This window comes from Halictus rubicundus, chromosome 7, assembly GCF_050948215.1.
Source record: "Halictus rubicundus isolate RS-2024b chromosome 7, iyHalRubi1_principal, whole genome shotgun sequence".
In the NCBI taxonomy this organism is placed as follows: Eukaryota; Metazoa; Arthropoda; class Insecta; order Hymenoptera; family Halictidae; genus Halictus; species Halictus rubicundus.
The window spans coordinates 1,339,106-1,359,966 of record NC_135155.1 but is presented as its reverse complement, the minus strand read 5'-3'; the positions used below and the strand labels follow the sequence as shown (position 1 = coordinate 1,359,966).

Genomic DNA, 20,861 nt, shown 5'->3' with positions numbered 1-20,861 from the left:
TGAAATGTATCTATATGTATGTATATGTTAACGTTCACGGACCTTTTAAAACAGATCGTTTCAATACTGAACGAATTTGAAGTAAACCTCGTATTTGTACTTTTTTAGATTTCGTAATAAAATACTGAAATAGTTCTTTTCATCGTAACAAATAATTATAAGAAAACTAAAAGAAAAAATTTTTATATTGTAGAAAATAAAATTTCAATATTGTACAAAGAAAATAGTAATTTTTCATTTAAATTCAGAGAACTAGTCAATCGAGTTATTCTACAGTAAAAAATAATGTGTCTTCTATGCTAGATAAAATAGTCTTGTAGGTAATTTAATAGAAAGGCAAATTCTAATCATATAAAACAAGACGGTAAGAAATTACGATAATGTCAATAAAGAATTAACAAATAGAAAAAGAATTTCTCGACCTAGTTTCAGCAACATAGAAATAAATGGTAAGAACAATAAGAAGGGACATAAAACAATAAACAACAATTAGTCATTCTGGAGGTGCATGTGATATATTTTCGAAGAGTCACTGACGGATTACAATTACATTATTTATTCGCCCCGAGCCCAGAATGTTCAACGGTTTCGAGTGCACCTGCGTTTAGAAGTTGTGCGATGGCGCCATCAGTGCAGTATGACGGAAAGCATGCGAACTATTGGAAGAGCATCGCGTTCGTTTGTTCCCGTCGCTGTTCGTACACAGCGGTCAGAGACACTAGAGCTATTGCCAAGTGGAAGGGGTAGTTTGTGTGAAAGAGGAAGGAGGGTACAAAGCTGAGAGGGGATTACGTTTGGTTCTCATCGCTATACGCTATACGCTATACGAGTTGTGGCTGTGGCGGAGAGGAAGAGAGAGTGAGCGAGAAGCATTGCCAAGCGCTCACAGTATGAACGTCCAGTGGCATGTTTCAAACACTCAAAATGCTTGTAGTTGGCGCGAGGTTCTAGTATCGTCGAAACGACAGAATAGTTTCTACGTATTCTTGGCATTTTAACCAACGGTTCTGACATGGTGTACAGTTTCTGTTCAGTCATATTCACTTGAATTCACGAACAAGCAAAAGTGTCTTGCGATAACTATAACAGTGTCCTATTTTATGTACCTAAGTAAAAGTGGAGTGAAGTAGTGTGTAGAGGAAAGAACGCAAGATAAATTCGAACATTTTTCGAATGTAACGCTATGCTCGTTTTCAGTGATTATTGCACAACCAACGGAAATTTTAGTACGAGAAGAAAAAGAGAGCACGGTGAAATGTATTGAACAGTACCGGCATTAACGTGCATTTCTTAAAACGGATCACAAATAGGACCCGATTCACGTCCTATGACAAGAGTGTAAAAAAACTCTTGCAAAGACTGAAAGAAAGAAAAATGTAACGAATTGTCGTCAGACTGAAATTACTTCGAAAAATAATCAATGAAATGCAGACTCGAATCAGATTCCCAAGAATTGCCTGTATGTATTGGCACGATGCTGAAAATTATTTTTGAAAAGGCTACGCTACATTCAATGTCGAGGAATAAACGATAAATATGTAAATAAAAAAAGATAACAGCCGAAGTCAAAATATGTTTCTATAAAAAGAAGTGATCGAACATAATGTGAAATTAAGGCTTTTGGAAGCAGAAGACAAGTATGTAAAGGAAGTGAACCAAAAGTGACACGACAAAAGGGGTGAAAGTGTGGTTTATAGCGAATTCAGTAGGTTTTTTATGGTGCCAGGAAAACAGTGTAAGAACTGTGTTGTTCACATAATTTCTTTTAATTTAAAGTGATCAGTGTTATATTGAAAAGAAAGTGTTACGATAATGTAACGGGCATTGAAACGCGCTCTGATACAAATGTACGGCCACGATACAGTCTCAAGGCAAGATATCAACAGTAGAATTTTCTTCAACGGCCAGCTATGTTAACGGTGGAATTCCGCTTGAGAGGAATCTGAAGGCGGGGACTCTGACGTCACTCCGCTCATGATAATGAGGTATTCATGATGGCGGAGCAGCGTGCGCGCGCCCAAGCTCGCAAGTATGTGCCTGTGAGAGTGAATGCCAGTGTTGTGTGCGCGTGTGGGTGTGTGTGTTTGTGCGCGCGCACGCATGTGTGTCCCCGTGCGTGCGTGCGTGCACATACGTACGAGTCCATATTATATATATGCATACCTACGTATTGCATGAGTGGATGAGTGTTTCCGGGGGGTGGGGGGAGTATGTATGTGTACATGTGTAGGTATGTTTTTATGTACGTACGTATGGTGTGTATACACACACGCGCGCACGCACACGTTCAAACATACACACCAACACACGCGCGCACACACACACACACCCACATAGAGAGAGAAAGAGAGAGAGAAGAGAGAGAGAGAGAGAGAGAGAGAGAGAGAGAGAGAGAGAGAGAGAGAGAGAGAGAGAGAGAGAGAGAGAGAGAGAGAGAGAGAGAGCGTGCATGCATGCATGCATACATGTCACGCGCCTTTCGTTTCTATATGTGCACATGTGGTGCGCGCGCGTAGCGCATGTGTATAATCAGTGATGTGCAATACATTCCTTCTATTTCCATTCCTCTGTAAGTCCGTGTGTATCACCGCTGCGTTCCTTCTCTTTTACCAGTGGAACTAACCTCTTTATCATTCTCAAAGAATCTGTCTTTGTTTTTCGTCTATCGATACAGAGTGTATATGGCACGAATAAAGTGTGTTCGTGCGCGTAGGTATGTGCTTCTGTTGACTGGTCGGTGATAGAGAATTTTGGATGGATTTAGAGCGCAGTGAAATATGCCAAGGAGACGAAATGGGGAGATACCGCTTCCGGACGGGTGGGACGTCGCACAAGACTTTGATGGAAAAGTGTATTTCATCGATCACAATACAAGGAAGACAACGTGGATCGATCCAAGAGATAGGTATGTCAGATTTATACACTCACGTTTGCCGTGTACACGTGTGCACGTGCCAACTAAATATACTCGCACGTACTGTGTGAATTTTCCACGTACACCACCGCAACTAGTGGTCTTTTAAAATTGTAGTATTAAGATTTTCGTCCATTAAGCCAGGTAGTGCAATAGTACGTATGAGTCATAAGAACATAGATGTCGAAATGCAAAATACTTCTGACATTAGATTACCCTCGTCAGAGCGCCCCTTGGGTTTTTCGCATGTGTTGTACTACGTGTACGTGTATATTCATACAGCGAGGACTCGCCGCGCCCGCATTCCAGTCGCCAGGGCCGCTACGCTGTCGGTGAAAAACTCGAGATATCTGGTGATCAGGGTCGAGCTGTAAACAGAATTATTATTTGCCTCTTGTATCTTTATTTTTTCATTTAGACAATTCTTATTTTTCTTTCTGTTTTATCTAACAAGATGTCACGATTATAATATTAGAAATGACAGAACATTGAAGAATCAATTTTATATTTGTAGGGAGAATTTTAAAAAATATCACATACTTGTGTGTATGCTACTATATCAGATTCATGGCACCTACCGTGTGCATTATATCAATCATATATGAAGCTTTGCTTAGGTGAAATTTGCAAACTAAAAATAATTTATACATTGACGGAAGAAAATGGGAATTAACAGTTGATTGTAAATAGTAGAATTGTCGACGTTACTATAAGTTGACTTACTAATACAAAACTATTTTTAATGTAGTTATCATCTAAATTCAATGCTGTCACTGTGATAGGATCCACGTGGCCGTACTATCTAAATTAATGTGTACATTCGAAGTGGTCGATTGTAGTGTACATGAATCATCTGACAGAGCGAATCAGTGTATAGGAGGTGTTTCGTTATTAAACATGTTATTTTTGACACACACATACGAACATTACCCATGAATAACGTTGAGATGATTTTTTTCAAATTTCATTGTTCATCTTTGGCGATATGTGAACAAGAAAAGTCCATTCGAATATCATTCCAAGAGAAGTATGCGGGAATGATTTCAATTATTTTTCACGTATAGGTTATAGGTCTATTCACATACATAATAACTTTCACCAGTTCACATCACTGAACCAAGTAACTTCAACTCGAAACGTTTCACAAAATTTTACACGTATCACAAGTTCTACTAATCTGACTTGTTCACACTATATATTGTATTATTGCCTGTGTGGCGGAAACGCCTGACATGCTTACGCACCTGGCATGTGTTAACGCCGTACCAGCATTCCTAGTACGGACAATTCAAACCGGTATAACTTTAGATGCGCGCAAAATTTTGATGTACGTCCAAAGAAAAAACAAATAATTAATTAATAAGAACAACAACATGTAACGTGTATCTCACATTTTGTTTAAAAAATTCGAGCTACTTTTCGTTCCCATGGTATAACGGCACATAGGTGTAACATACATTAAACTGACTGATACTTAAAAATATATTTTTCGTAGAAAGGAATTATTCTTTTGTTTTTATATCGCGCTGAGATGTACGATTTTTGTTTATTATTTGTATTTACCATTCATTTAGTTTGTACGCTATTCTAGATGTGTACATGTTGCATGTATATAATATTATCGCGTATTTTTTGAAACACCGCTACACATTATGCGTATTAGATGTATGGATTTTTATTAGATATACATATGTGATTTACTGTAAGATATTGAATACGATAATTTCTCCGTCATGTTTAAAAGAGTAAACGGAGCACACATATGTAAATATACATATGTACATACATATAAAAAGACGAACACCATTAAGATGATAAAATTACGGGCATAAACGGTAATCGTTATTAGATTTCGTATCTCTCAAGTAGTTATAAATAGCTAGTTCAAAGAAAACCGAACTGTTGGGTCGATGCCGTATCTGTTAGTGCTAAATTAATAAATACTCTATCGTATTTTCAATATTGTATATATGGGGACACACACACACGTGAATGTGCTTCCGGTGTCAGTCGCGCGATTGATGTGGGCCATTTCACACCAAGTGATCACATTTTATACATAGGAAGTCATAGATTTCTACGAAATTGCATAGGTTCATGGAATTCGATACCCCGATCACGACAATATTTTTCATTCTTCGAGATTGTTTGAACTGTCTGCATATCTATACGTGTCAAAAGTTTAGTTAGTGAACATTTTTTTTTTTAATTGTAATTCGAACAACATTATACATATGAACATGGGTCAAATGACATTTTATACATAGAACTTTAAATTTAATTTGAACAATACAGTTTCTACTAATGTGTTTTTTAAATTGTGGTAAATAATGTTCTCAATTTATTGTCAAACTAACAAATGGTCACTTAGGACAAAATTAATAGGCTGGATATTTTTTCTGCAATATCTTTGAAGTATCTTTTTGTATTTCTCGCAACTTTCGTGATGTAACATTCATAATTTAGCATAATTGTTACAAGCATATATTCCCCCTCTCCCCATACTTGGACTTCTTGGTACATTCGTTAAAAAAATATCTGATAACATCTGTTTCGTTAGAAGAAAAATTAATTTTTTACAAACTACGACAAAATAAATACCGTTTTCTTTCTATGTTTAACACGTTAATTGACACGCCGGTCCGTAGGGACCGGCGTTAGACTTTCCTTTCGGGGCCAGCCGATCCTCGAGGACCGGCCACAGATTTTACGTTCATGTTGCAGCACCGCACCGGTCAGCCCTTGCATACTGATTGTGAGACTAAAAATTTCGCTTAAGGGAGATCGGCTTTTGTTCAGTCAATGCTTCAAGAAGAAGAATATAATATAAAAACGTCAATGTAATTTATTGAAACAACGTAAACAAAGATGTGAATTTTTTCCACACTTCCTGACACTTCTATTCATTCTCCAGTTCGCCCTTCGGCGGTGGCCCACTTGACGGCCGAGTCTGGGCCTGAACGGAACGGCAAGCAAAACGGGCTGGGCACTTAACGTGTTAAGGGTTGAATTAATTCTTTGTGGCACGCCAAATTAATATGTAGAACTTCATTTTTTGGAGATATCATCGAAAACGTTATTGAATTACTGCAAAAATTACTATCGGATTATATCATCACGAAAGAACAAAGCAGTCATTTTGAATTCTCGGAAAATAATTTGGACAAGATTTGATTTTGTATTTTCACTTTTTCATTTATCTGTCTTAAAGTAAATATTAACACATTCGCGACCAGCGGTAGTCGCATGAGACATTTAACAGAATGCCGCATATAATTTCCAAAAGTGTATAGCTGAATACCGCAAGGGTCTGGTATATGTAAATGTAATAAGTAATATGAAATGGTGTAGGTCCACGTTCCCGATCTCGAACGTATGTGTCCCGCATGTACGTTCCCGGTCTCACATGTGTCCGTTGGTATAAACTATGTTATTGTAGGTAATTTTTTATTGTACTTAATTCCATCACACTGTATCCCATTCTTTCTCATTGGAAAGTATTCATCATTTTCTCATGATCTCCATTGAGCGGTGATAGCAAATGTTACCAACAATTAATACCATTGGCAAAGAGTGAGTTTTCCTAATAATTTAGAACGGTATTAAATCATACACAATACGCATACATGATATAAGAACGGCAGGTAGGGGACATAGGAGCAAATTGATGTAGGGGCAGGTTGATACAATGAAATTATCTGGAAACTGTATATGTAGCAGTTTTGGCTAGATATTTAAGGTTCATTAGTTAACAATTCCATAAAAATAAAATTTATATCTGTGCACGTAGGCGTGCATAGTTGTTGCCCAATCTTTTCCGTTTCTGTAGCAGTAAAGTAAATGTTCGAGTAGGTATTATACAAAACGTTATATTATTATTATAAATTATTGTGACTTGACGTTCAGTTATTTGAAGAGAAGATAATTGCGATTCAGCCTTTTGTGTTTATGGTCCATATTTTTTTCATATCAATGATTTTATATAATAATCTCCTACCTGCGGTAGGACACATTATAACATCTTTTTTGGGACACATTGATACAAGTGTATCAATTTGCTTCGACTATTCTTCTTTTTTAATTGGATTCTTGTTTTCTATTCCTAGAAAAATGGTTCGAAATTATATTTAAAAAAAAAACAAAATGTGGTGAAATATCACGTGATACTTTTGACAAAGATTATACCGCAATGAAAGATTTATCGTAACTGAGGCAATGCGCAAACATATTGTATAATATAGATCAGAGGTCGGCAAGAAATGCACGTTTCAGCCGATTTTCGAGCGCTCACCCTCTGGCTCCCGCCGCACGTCTTCCCCTCCCGTGACGGCCTTAGTGCTCGACCGTTCTCAGGCGCGTATCGTATGAAAAGCACGTGGCGCATTATGGCGACACTCGTAATGCGTTTTTTTTTTTTGACAGTGATATCCTTTGTAGACCTGTTCCACTATGTCACGTGATAATTTCGGAAAAGAAATATAGAAAATAAATTTGAAAAATAAATTCGGAAAATAAATTTCGGAACGCGAAATTTTTGATAACAGGATATCTCGATTCTTTCAATGTTTTGAAGAACTCAGCTCCATTCCTTCCATGATTTTCCTTCAGGATAATTTCGAGAAAATAAATTTTGAAAAAAATAATAGTAATAATAATATGTTACACTTAATTTGTAGACATGTTTTTTTGCTGTGCGGACAGAAGCAAAACACAGAAAAGTAGTAAAGCGTTCATTTTAGAGAAATTAGTAGTATCATTTCGCAATTGTCATGCGACATAGAGTAATAGGTCTACAGAAAAAAACCTACTGCCTACTGACAAAAAAAAAATGCATTGACACTAATGCCTCATCGGTGTTGTAGAAAACCTGTTGATACGAGGTGTTGCCCTAATGCGCCATGTGCTGTTCATGTGATACATAAACGCCTGAGGTCCGTTGAGCGCTAGGGCCGTCGTAAGGGGGCGAGACACGCGACAGAAGCCACAGGGCGGAACCCTCGAAAATCGGCCGAAACGTGCATTTCTTGACGACCTCTGATATATGTACACGAATAAAATTAATGTAAAGATAGGTCACTCAAAACATCGTCAAATTTTAAACATTTATGTTTCATCTGTCTCGAAGCATTTTCCAAATTTGAATACGGTGGGAAATGGATTCAGTGCATTTCAAGTATGAAAGGGGCTCATATGTATAAAATGTAGCAAAGATGTCCATAATTATATGTCCTTTGAATAAAACCAGATATTTGTTTTAAATTTGTTTCATTTACATATCTTGTGTAACCAATGTAACTAAAATATGAGAAATACAAATAGTTTTTATGAATAACAACAAAATATTTTATATATGTATGCATATACCAACATGCCCTGTGCACTTTGCATTGATCAAGTAAATAGTTTTTATGTTATTTTGTACGTATTTTTTTAAATGTTTCACTTATAATAGTTGAAGAGAGTCAAAGAATATTTTTACTCACTTTTTTACGTAGTTGATTCCAATGAGAATTGCAGAAATGGAAAACTGAAAAATGCATCAATAGCTATAGCTGCCCGGCAGCTACGCGTCGCGTCGGCCATCCGAGACGGTAGAGTATGTGTACCGCGGTGCAACGTTTACTTCAAATAACTTCAACCCTTTGGCTGCCAGGCCCGGCATACGGTATGTGAGAAGACTGCCAGCGCCAATTTGATATGCACCGTCTATAAATTACTTTATAAAGAAGAAAATGTAGATTTTCGAGAGGAAAGTTTTATTATTTATTCTTTTCAAACTTACAGGGTATGGAATACAATTTAGTATAATAAATAATGTAAACTTTTATATTTATATTATCTAAAAATTATGCGTGGAAAATTATTTTCTATGGTTATTATCTCTTACATTGGTTACTGATATTATTTTTGAAACTAAAATAAATTTTTAATTATGCGACATAATACTTCCAAGATTACATTTTTGCTTTGGGAATCTGAATGTAAACAAACGCAGCCGTTGCTTCGGCTCGTGGCAGTTGTCAAAATCCGAAACAGTACTCCGAAAAGTTTCCGATTTCGCGTGAAATGACCCTAATGTGACTTCGAGTCATGTTTATGACCGAATCGATGAAATGCTCCGGCAAACGTAATCTAAGCCAGAAACTTAACCCAGACCTTACCTAGAACGAAGATAAGCGTTGAACATCAATAGATGACTTCGAATAACCTTAAAGGCTCGTACAGACCTAAACATTTCGACGAACATTGCACCGAACGGCGCTTCGAATAGCGAACGAAACGCAAAATTAATTTCGGTGAACCGAACGGCGCACAGTGGGCAATTTGGACGAAATCGGATTCAAAATCAAAGAACTTTCGATAGGAATGAGGTAGAACGATGAAATTTTTTTTAAATGAAAGCTGAACCTTTGTAAAATATGGGAAAATTAGAGAGATTATTACCATCCAATCATTTCAACGAAAAAATGACTTCATTAGTTTTTGTCACAAAAATCTATTTTTTGCAAAGTCCTGAGGCCGTAGACAAATTTTGAGACCAGATTTGAAATCAGCGTGAAAAAATCTATGGGAAATGATGTATAGCATGTTAGAAAAAATTTTTTTCCGGGCGTGGTATTGAAAAAACTAACATTTTCTTGAATTTGTGCGCGTTTAACGAATTTTCTCGACGTTAAAAAACGTTCGGACCACAATCTCTCTATTTTTCCCATATTCTACTAAGTTTCAGCTTTCATTTAAAAAAAATTTCATCGCTCTACCTCATTCCTATCGAAAGTTCCTTGATTTTGAATCCGATTTCGTCCAAATTGCCCACTGTGCGGCGCGCCGGAGGGCATGCCGATCAGCGGACGGGACGGAGATCGACATTAATTCGGTGACCAGCGCAAGGAACGGATCACATTTGTGTAATTTCCAAAATTTCTTGCAAACTATGGAAGCTGCAGCAGCATATATTTACTTTCACTACTCCTTAACCGCGAAGGATAAACACAGAAAATCTAGAAGATCGTGGCAAACCCATTTATATACATGAAGGCTTCCGCGTGCATTTGTGCGCGCACTTGTGCGAACGGTCGATTGTATCAATTATGCGATCTGTCCTGCAAACAGATTTACAAGTCCTTTGCGTTTGTGCGCGCGGTCGATCCATCACTTGCCGGTTTTTTGACATACATCAAAGGGAATTAGCGCAAATTTGTTTGCAGGTATGTTCGAAACACAAAACAAAGACGGCAAATGTGCGAACGTGCTAAAATCATTGAAAAATTATTCCTATTTACTGATAATTATCGTTATGAATATATATTTTTTATAATAATTTTTTAATTAAGTTTAGTGTAAGTTTCATCCCAATATCTATATAAACACACACACAACATAGATACAGAGATATATAGATATATAAATATATAGATATATAGATATAGATATATAGGGTGAGTCACCTAACGTTTGCACCTCAAATATCTTTGTTGTTCCTAAAGATACGTAAAATATGGTAAGGACAAAGTCGAATGGTACAATGGGGCTGACACGATGCCATAAAAAAATGTTGTTTTTATGTCATTTTTTGGAGATATCAAGGTCACCTTGACTTTTTTAAATGGAACCACCCTTTTTTAAACACCTACAATGATACTCCCTTTCATTAGGAATGCAGTGACTATAATTAGTCCAAGGTCATTCAAGGTCAAGGACAGAAAAAATCGTATGAAACTAAAATATGGAAGCAGAATACCTGTATTTTATAAATGTATAATTGGGCCATGATTAGTGAATGTTGCTTCGTCCGTAAACAAGACATTAGAAAAAAATGAATGATTTTGAAGCAATCCCCATTGACAAAAGTTAATTCTATTTTAAAAATCATTCCCGTGCAATGCTTGATGGAGCGACATGTAGAACGAATGAAATTTATGTCGGGCCAAAATTCGTATTACGCTACTTTGACTTATGCCTGCTTCCCGGGCAATTTTTCTCGTACTCAGGTGAGAATTGACAGCTATAGCTGCTAAAATATTTATTGTCTTCATTAGTCGTGGGATTCTTCCGTTTGTACTGTCTTGCATGTACACTTCCAGTACTTCGAAACAACCTGTACGTATTAGTGAAAGTATGTCTAGAAGGAGTGTTTCGCTCGGGGTACCTTTCTTCATAAAGTAGTCGGGCCTGCACTGCATTTTTTCTACATTCACAGTAAGTCGTGATCATATCACACTTTTCAGTCATCGAATATAACATAGCGGAATCGCGTTTGGAAACATACTGATAGTAAATAAGAATGCTGAATAACATTGAAGGACCTTAGTATGTTTACTTTAACTACGACCATAGTATGCTTACTATTTCCTACAAGTCTCAACCGTGATAAACGTATTCTGCTTCCATATTTTAGTTTTATACGTTTTTTCTGTCCTTGACCTTGAATGACCTTGGACTAATTATAGTCACTGAATTCCTAATGAAAGGGACTATCATTGTAGGTGTTTAAAAAAGGGTGGTTCCATTTTAAAAAGTCAAGGTGACCTTGATATCTCCAAAAAAATGACATAAAAACAAAATTTTCTTTTTGCATCGTGTCAGCCCCATTGTACCATTCAACTTTGTCCTTACCATATTTTACGTATCTTTAGAAACAACAAAGATATTTGAGGTGCTAACGTTTGGTGACTCACCCTGTATATGTCGATTTTGCGTTTCGTTCGCTGTTCGATGCGCCGTTCGGCGCAATGTTCGTCGAAATGTTCAGGTCTGTACGAGCCTTTAGAATACCAACATATTATAGGTTGTTGAATTCGTCATTGGACGAACTACGCGCCTATGTAAATAAAAACATGCGGTTCCATTGCAAAAAAAGAACAAAGGTCGCTAGAAATCTAGAAGGCACGTCCATCTAGGTAAGATTTGTGACTATTAACCCTTAACACTCGAATGGTGCCTGTAAAGCATCACTAAAAATTACTGTATCATTATTCAAAATATTTTTTACATTGTTAAATTTGTTTGTATTTGATAAATTACTACACATTTCGGTATTGTACGAGTAAGTTGCACCATTTTCGTATGTATAACATGAAAAAATATATATAGAAGGGCAATATTCTAGGTCGGAAGAAATGTTTCATTTTGGAGTTAAAATAGCTTCGAGTGCAAAGGGTTAAAAGCAGCTTCCTTCGAAATAAAGCAATTTTCATTTGAAACATTTTGTTAAAAAATTAATAGTTTACGAGATAATTGCGTGGGTAATTTTAAACGCGACACGCTGTATATGTCGGTAAATAAACAAAAAGCAGTGAAAATATCATTTTGAAAGTTTGTTCGTTTATTTATCTATATTTTAAAAATAAGTCAAGTTTTTAATTACGGATACCCATTTAATTCAATGTTAAGGAAGTTATTGGCCCCTGCAGGAAAATTCTTTTATTAAGACCGGCGACATGGCAACTTTGTCGTTTCATACAATACATATCTCGGGAATGGTTTAAGTTCAAAACACGTTCAGGTAGTGCTTTGACAACGTTTCGATGCCAGCTAAATATAAGAATATGCTATAAAATAGTATAGAGTCCCATTTAAAAACTTAAACTTAGTGATCATAAGGCATTCCAGGGTTATCTCAAGGTTATCGCGTATATCAGCACGATATGTACCCCACGGTATGATATAACCTTTGCTTGAATTATTTTTTTGTATCTTTCATATTTTTCGAGATATTCAACTGTTCTCATTGAAATCAGACAAACTGTATACGAGCTTGGCCTCGAATTCACTATTCTTAGATGTAATAAACAAAATTTTAATTCTTCCAATCTGTCACACGGTGGAGCGGGGAAGGGGGAGGTAGAGCAGGAGGTCCACCAGCTTTTAAAATTTTTTAAATCTTCACAGTGGAGATCATGCACTGAAGACTATATATGCCGCATGATTCTTAAAAATTTGATAAATGATTGAATGTCTTGAAGGCATATCTGATCCGAAAGGAATAGGACGAATAATTTTACACTGTCCCACAATATTCCCGGAATTAGTGAACCAATTGATTTCTTCTTTATACTCGAAATAGCCATCGTTATTTTTTTAACCAAAACCATGTGAATATTTTCATAATTTCAAATTTCTTTACACTTAACGGTTACAAGACTATAAGTTTCCTATGTTCAAACTGATATTTCGTTAGTCAGTTCATAATCGCGGTAGTGGTAATACTATTGCTTATTTGCGAAAAATTTTGTGTACTAAATGAATTAATAAAATAAAAAGAATTCTGTGCAGGTACTCAATTCACGTGAAAAAATTCTGTAGGGCTCTAGAGGATGGGGTTAGATCACTTTACCGCAGTCGGACACTTTACTGCTGCGCCAACACACGCTGTTAAAGATACGATTTGCCTTCACCCACATCAGGGTTTCCCAAAGTGCGGCCCGCGATGTCAAACCATACGCCATCTTAAATTTGTAGATATAATTTACATTTTTACAAAGAAAATAAATAAATTTTATCATATTATATTTAAAAATTATTCAGTAAAAAAAGACATTAAATTTTATATATGTAATATATCTAGTTATTACATAGATTGTATATACGGTATTGCCCAGATTAACACTTTTTTGTCCCGTCAAATATTTTGGAATTTATCTAAGCCCACCTAGGTAAAACTTTGGGAATCCCTGACTTAAACCCATGCATCGGGTTTCGTTTATTGCGTTCATGAAACGTTTAGAATCTACAGAATGTTTTCACTAAATATAAACATGCTTAATCCCAGAGAGATTAAACATAGGAATGGGAGGCTCGGAGGAAAAATTTACAAAGAAATATTTTTTTTAATTTTTTTCTTCAAGTTTGGCATGGAATATTTAACAGTTGAATATATTTTCTTGCCATCATTCTCTCTATTGCGTAGAAGCCGGTAGTGCGTGTCATGACTCAAGACTTGGCCCTTGACCCTATTAGGGTTAGTATTTCATAATGTACTCAAAGATTTCAGAAAACACAGTTTAATTTAGTTTCTCAAAGAAAAAACCGTCGAAAAAATAGCTTTTACGGTGCATTTGACCAAAAATGTCTAAACAGGAATAGAATTGAGAATAACGCTTATAACAGTACACATGTACAGTCAGTTTCATAATTGTTGGCACACATTTTAAATCAGGATAACATTTTGACGAATGAACCAAACGATTTCAATTTTTCTCTCAAGCTAGATCGATTACTTTACTAGAAGGCATGTAACGAAAATTTTGAAAAAATTGCGTTTAGTTTGAATTAGGAAAAAATAGTAAGAGATGTTTTTCAGAGCTTTTTTATTTGGACTTATAACGAAAATTTAAAAGGTGTGTCTTGTAGATCTATTTAAGTTATACATATCCTGAAAATTTTATCCTAATTGGCCAATTGGTTTACAAGTTACAAACGGCTAACAATTATGAAAATTGCCGAATAGTAGAATAAAACGGCAAAAATAGACTAAAAATGGTGAAAAACTGCAATTTTTACCATTTTTAATCTTTTGTAACTTAAAAACCAATGAAACAATTTGAAAAAACACATTTTCTATAGTTTCGTTACGAGCCCAAATAAAAAAGTTGTAAAAAGCATCTTTTACTATTTTTTTCATAATTCAGACTAAATGCAATTTTTCCAAAATTTTCATTACATACCATCTAGTAAACCATCTAGCTTGGCAGAAAAGCTGAAGTTGTTTGGTTCATTTATAAAACAGTTATTCTCATTTTAAGTGTATGTCAACAATTGTGAGAATGACTGTATCATATTGCTCAACTAACAATATGTCACCCTTAAATCTCAATATAAGATCTGTATTTCTTTGTGTTTTTCATTTTTCAGAATCAGAATTTGCAATTGAATCGAAAACCCTAACGGAGAAAATGCCCTAACATACGGTTCGATGTCCCGAGTCCCAAAGTGTGTCAGACTTTTTCAGAATTTTAATGAAAATTTGCGATTAAAATTGTGGATAAAATGGGGGCTAAATTGGATTCTCGATTTTTCCCTGTAACTAATTTTACATCTACAAAAACATACACATTTGGAACGCGGTAGATAGTGGGAAAGTTCTCTTTTAGTAAGCTATTGAATGTGTCATTTTCTGTTATTATCGGTTAAATGGCGATTTTGATTTTTTCTTGTCTCGTTAAACTTTTACTTTTTACATTTTTAGTTTAAGAGATTGGACCATCAAGTTTCGTATATTGTATTTGACGAAACTGGAACGATACTTATACATACCTATATTTTGTTTTTAAATAACTCGTTGATACGTTTGAGTAGAAAGTCAACGATCCACTAAATATGCTTTTAATTTCGATGTTGAACAATTGCTGAAATATTACACCTGTGCATACAAGTGTGTGATGAAAAAAAAATAAATCCAACTGAAAAGGGAAGTATCATTTATGACGATTTGGAACACACAATTGGGAAGAAACCTCCTCCGACTTGGTCAAGCCTGCTACGTCAATTGTGAGTTACTGGTGCTTGTTGTCCACTTAACAAAAGCCACATAATGTGGTCAAAGCTATCCTTGAACCTGATATTTGTTGCTCCGAAGATTTAAAGGTTTATACTGAAAATTGGTAAAGACTGACGCTTTGAATGGGATAAAGAGAAGGGCAAGCCATGTCATATCCTGTACGTATATAGGATGGAAAAACCTTTTTGACACAATGAAATGTTGAAAAAACACAAAGACATGATTAATGAAATTGGAGCTGTTATGCCAGTTAGATATTTTTCGAGTAAATTAACATCTATCGAAAAAGTGTTAACACACGCATAGTCATGAAAAAGAATAAAGTTATGCCGAAATCGAGATATCATTACTTTTACATTCTTAAAACTGAAACTGATTTTTTGGCCTTCAAGGTCACATCAAGGTCGTTGTGTGTAGATCGCTAAACTCAACTTGACACCGACTACCACATCGCGTTATAAAAAGTACATGTTAATATGAAAAAAATGCGATGACCTAGAGAAAACCGTTAAAATGGCCTTCACACGATTTTTTTTATCACTATCAGATGCACGCCTTAAAACCATGTACATCATATTTAGTCAATAATAACTAATGTGTATAATGTGTATTATAATGTGCTTCATTCACGATCAACCCTTTGCCATTTCGTAACTTGTTTAAAGGAGTTACAACGACAGCGCGTGTACTGTTAGACAGAAGTTCGATGAGATAGTTCGTAAATATCCGGTCACTGATTTCTAAATGAATACTTCATGGTTAATGCTGAGTTAGGAATGCACAGTGATTGATTTAGGAATACTTTGTTACTAGAGTTCGTACCTCAATATATACCCTAGGTACGCGAACACCGAAAAATAGAGAAAGTTTAAATTTTAAATGCAATGCTGCATACGTTTTATAATATCACATAAACCGTATGCCAAAATGAATTCCGTCATGTGCATGACCATGACCTTCAAGCCTATACAAGGACAGAAATGAAGGAAACATTTTGCATAGTAAGTATTATTATATTATACTTACCGGTATTTCGGTATTTATTGTGTTCAATGTGACTTCCATTAGCCAGAATATAGTACATATTATTGTTTATGCTATTGTTTCTGCTATTGTTCAAGATATTGTATTAGCAATATACATGTACACACCATATCTACCTTCGTCTTTCTCGAATATCAATAAATTGCATTACAATATTAGCAAACGCTTTGAGAAATAATACAGACATAATTCTATACATTCTGTACAGAAAAGTAAATACTCTAACAGTAACAACAATGGCTGAATCACAACATAAAACCATCGAATCTCTAGCTAATGCAAGTCACATTGATCGCAAACTATAAACTATCAATATGAAATACCGGTATGTATAATACAATAATATATAATGTACGAATATTTGGAATATATTATGATGTCCGTTTCGGATGCAAAGGACAGGGTATGGGAAAGAAAGAGACGCGGAGAGTCGAAGCGTTCAGGAAAAATGAAACACAGGCGTGAGCTCAGGCCTTTAAATTAAAACTTGAACTTTTTTATTATTAATTACTTTTTTATGAGATTTTCGCTAATATGTTTGTGGAATTTTTGTGATTAAAATGATACCAAATATTATATAATGACGATGATATTTACTTGTGTAGTAAACGATGAAAGTTACTTCCCATTACAATTATATTAACGGAAAATTAGTGTAAATATGATCCGAATTGTATCGTGTTTGGTATCATTTTAATCGAGAAAATTCAACGAATATATTGGTGAAAGTCTTGTAAAAAAAATAATTAATAATAAAAAAGTTTAAATTTTGATTTAAAGGCCTGAGCTCGACTATCCGCGTCTCTTTCTCTCTCATACGCTGTCCTTCTTTCCTACGCGAAACGTTAATCGTTCATTGCACAAGTAAATATCACCGGAATTATATCATATTTGGTATCATTTTCATTAGGAAAATGCCACGAATATGTTGGTGAAAGTCCCATAAAAAAATAATGAAAAATAAAGAAGTTTTCGAGCTTTGCTGTCCTTTTCTACGTTCGGCACTGCATCAAAGAATAGTAGAATCTCGTCGACAGCATTTCCCCGCTGTGACTTTGACCAATAAAGTATAAGACGAAACTATTTACAGTCCTTGTCAACCGTTTCCCGGCGGCGAGTATCGCTGTCCTTTTCTACGTTTGGCGCGGACCAAAGAATAGTGACCTCTGGAACTTAAGCGACGCCAAGATCCGTGCTGCTGACATAAAACGCGAATTCACTGTATTCTTAAGCTATAATAGGATAATAAACGGACAAAGTTTCAGAATGCAATATGCTTTTTTATTTCAAATAGCGGACATTGTAATAGTCATATTAGTGAAACGCGCGAATATGGATAGCATTATGTAAAATAAAAGCATTATGAAAAAATGTTTTGTACCTAATTTAAAACGCTATCTTAATCAGAAGGGTAGCAAAGAGGAGAAATCGGATTATCGGTTTAGGCGCCATCGAATTTTGTGCAGTACTACAAAAGAAGGCTTTGTTATAGAAAACAATATCTTTCTATATCGATACCTTCGAGCAATATTCATAACAATTTAATAGCATATTGTACCAAGGAATTTTCTCGAATTTTCTAGTTAAATATTCGAGTCGTAAAGAATGTCAAATGCGGTGAAATTTGACAAAAATGTAGATTTTAAACAGAAGTCTAAAAGCAACATCACTTCTATTTACATGATTATGGTTTCCAGATTCTTTTTTCTATTTCTTGCAAAGAAACGGCGTTGCAAAAATATTATAAATGTATAGAGTATAGATGAATGAAATCGAAATTCAACGAATTAGACTTGTTCTACGTATGTACATTATTGTAGTGATCCGAACAGGTTTCGAACCTACGCACAGTGGTTCGAATGCCCCAATTAGCTGGAAAAAATTCATTTTCTGATCAACAAAAACTAATTATACCAATGTTATCTATAATAACCATGTATCAAGGCCCTTACATAAAAATGGTTAATGTTTACGGATTGGCAAACTACGACTTAGCGGCAGACAGTAAACTGCCTCTTATTCGATAGAAATATTTTATCAAAATGTATGAGATCTTAAATGTATGCTAAATATAGGATCTTATAATATAGGTAATACCTTAAATTATGTCTTAATACCCCTAAATTATCAATAGCTTTTTTGTATTTTTCTAAATCCGTCAAGTAGTTTTTAGTAAAAGTTTGTCAATCAAAAAGTATACATATGTTCCGCGTCGATCCATGCGATGAGAATCGAATGTATAAAAAGTAGAGACTTTTTACTTTTGTTAATAGCAGTCTAAACTTACAGAACGTTACAAATCAGGTCGAAATTTGAATATCTTGGGAACTATCAGAATTGGAGGAATAGTTTAGAGGACAAAGTCGTATAATTTTTTATAAGAAATAGATGTGTGAAAACAGATTTTAAATATCACTATTTGTTACTAATATTTGTAATTAACATTTTTAATGAATGTATAGACTGTAATGCAAAGCTGACTTGGGTTGTAACAACTAAGACCTAAAGTAAGCTCACAACCGTGAAAAAATGATTTTGTCCAGCAAGCACCACGAATAATTGAACCAGCGTACAACGTTTACAAAAGGGCGTTGAGTTCGTATTGTGACAGAATTCCTAATTTCACCGCGTTTTAGAAAAACTAAGGATTAGAGATTTTTTATTGTAATTATTATCTGAGTACATGTAATAGATAAAGAAAGTTTAATTAGTTCAATTTTAGTTTAATAAATACAGTAATTCAATTGCTTTCTCACGTACAGTACATCGGGAAAATGGGTCTTTATCTTGCAATAAAAAAATATATAATCTAAAAACCGATGACACCGTCCAACACGTATTTGGATCTGTAATATTGAGTAAACGTACCCACGCACCGCGACAAAAAGATGGCACATCTGACTTATTTATAGTTTTAATAATTTGCACGTAATGAGGTAACACGTGTTATTTGTGTATATATATTTTTTATATATTTTAATACAATCTATCAGTATAAAAAATTAAAAGAAAAAGTCTTACTTTTTAAGTATATGTGTACGCAAATAATGAAGTACAATGTACAGCGTGTAAAAAATGTTTTGTCATGACTATCATAGATGGCTTCTACATCTTCCGATCGGTGGAGGTCTGTTAAAAAAACGTCCCGCAAAATTGACTTGAAATTCAAGGTTAAATTTTTTTCTTGCAACCTGTTCTACTCATCACAAGGGTCAAAGTTGTCAAAGGAACCACGGGTCAAAACTCAACCAATATCTTGAAAATAGTTATTGAACAATATGATGTAAATATGTGTGAATCTTACCTGTTAAATGTTCAAAAATTGTTATCTTCTATATCTTGTTCGAAGCCAAAGAACGGATCCATCTTGATTGATGTTTCGTAATAATCGAGCTTACATACCAACTTCTATGTGACCACCATTATTTTGTAAGCAAACTTGTAGTCTTAATTTGTATTGTCACGTATTCTTTGGTGAATGTCTGGAATATTTTGTAACCGGTGGAATGCATTATCTATGCGGGCTCTTAATTCCTGGATATTTCTTATTTGTTGTCCCGATCTGTAAACCATATCCTTTACAGCACCCCAGAGACAAAAATCAAGAGGGTTTAGATCAGGTGATCGCGGTGGCCACAACTTCGGTGCGGGTCTTCGACCTATCCATCGTGATCCGAACATGTTATTCAGGAATTGTCGAATTGGTATACTAAAATGGGGTGGTGCACCATCGTGCATAAAGTAGATTCGATTAGGTCTTCCACGCGGCACGATTCGACGAAGTTCGCTTAATAAGCGTGAACGCAAAAAATTCAAGTAATTTCTACTAGTTAAACGGTTTGGCAAGTATATAGGACCAATAATTTGGTTTCCTAACATTCCCACCCACTCGTTAATTGCAAATCGTCCTTGATGGTAGTTCTGTAGTGCAGCGTTAGGATGTCGGTAATTCCATATTCTGGTATTCTGCCGGTTGTGCAAGGCGTGGCTTGAAAAACTACTTTCATCTGCAAAGAGCACGTTTTTCAGGAAAAATCTATCTTCGCGTAATTTTTGTAGCATCCAGCGACAATATTCCTTCCTAGCAGCATAATCGTTCGTTCGGAGTGCCTGAACTCTATAAATCCGACATGGTCGGAAACCTTCCTCTCTAATTATTCGACACACTGTCATATGTGATACACCGACAAATCTGTCCATTCTACGTAAACCCATTAGAGGATGGGATCGTGCAAGTGCAATAACTCGCTCTTCTATACGTCAGTGCACCTGAGGTCGCCCTGCTTCTCGATGATTGTTAAGAAGACTTCGAACGGACTCACCGTCCCCAAACTGCTGATCCAATCTTTGAAAATCTCGTCGATCAGGAACATCAGCTTCTCTACGATATCTTCCATTGTGTCT

At 35.4% G+C, this 20,861-nt stretch overlaps 1 protein-coding gene across 11 annotated transcripts in view; it reads left to right on the top strand.

Moving 5' to 3' along the window:
• Positions 1-160: 160 nt before the first annotated feature.
• The window catches only part of LOC143355912 (protein kibra-like), a 247,416-nt gene continuing 226,715 nt past the window's right edge, over positions 161-20,861 (top strand). For 4 of the 11 annotated variants that reach the window (XM_076791104.1, XM_076791114.1, XM_076791116.1 and 1 more), the window contains exons 1-2: positions 161-1,985; positions 2,675-2,905. In XM_076791104.1, the coding sequence (XP_076647219.1) occupies positions 2,755-2,905 (151 nt within the window). In that variant the 5' untranslated portion in view covers positions 161-1,985; positions 2,675-2,754. Of the gene's footprint in view, positions 2,030-2,674; positions 2,906-20,861 lie in introns of those variants that run through there. The other 7 variants (XM_076791107.1, XM_076791110.1, XM_076791106.1 and 4 more) reach the window with 5 other exon arrangements.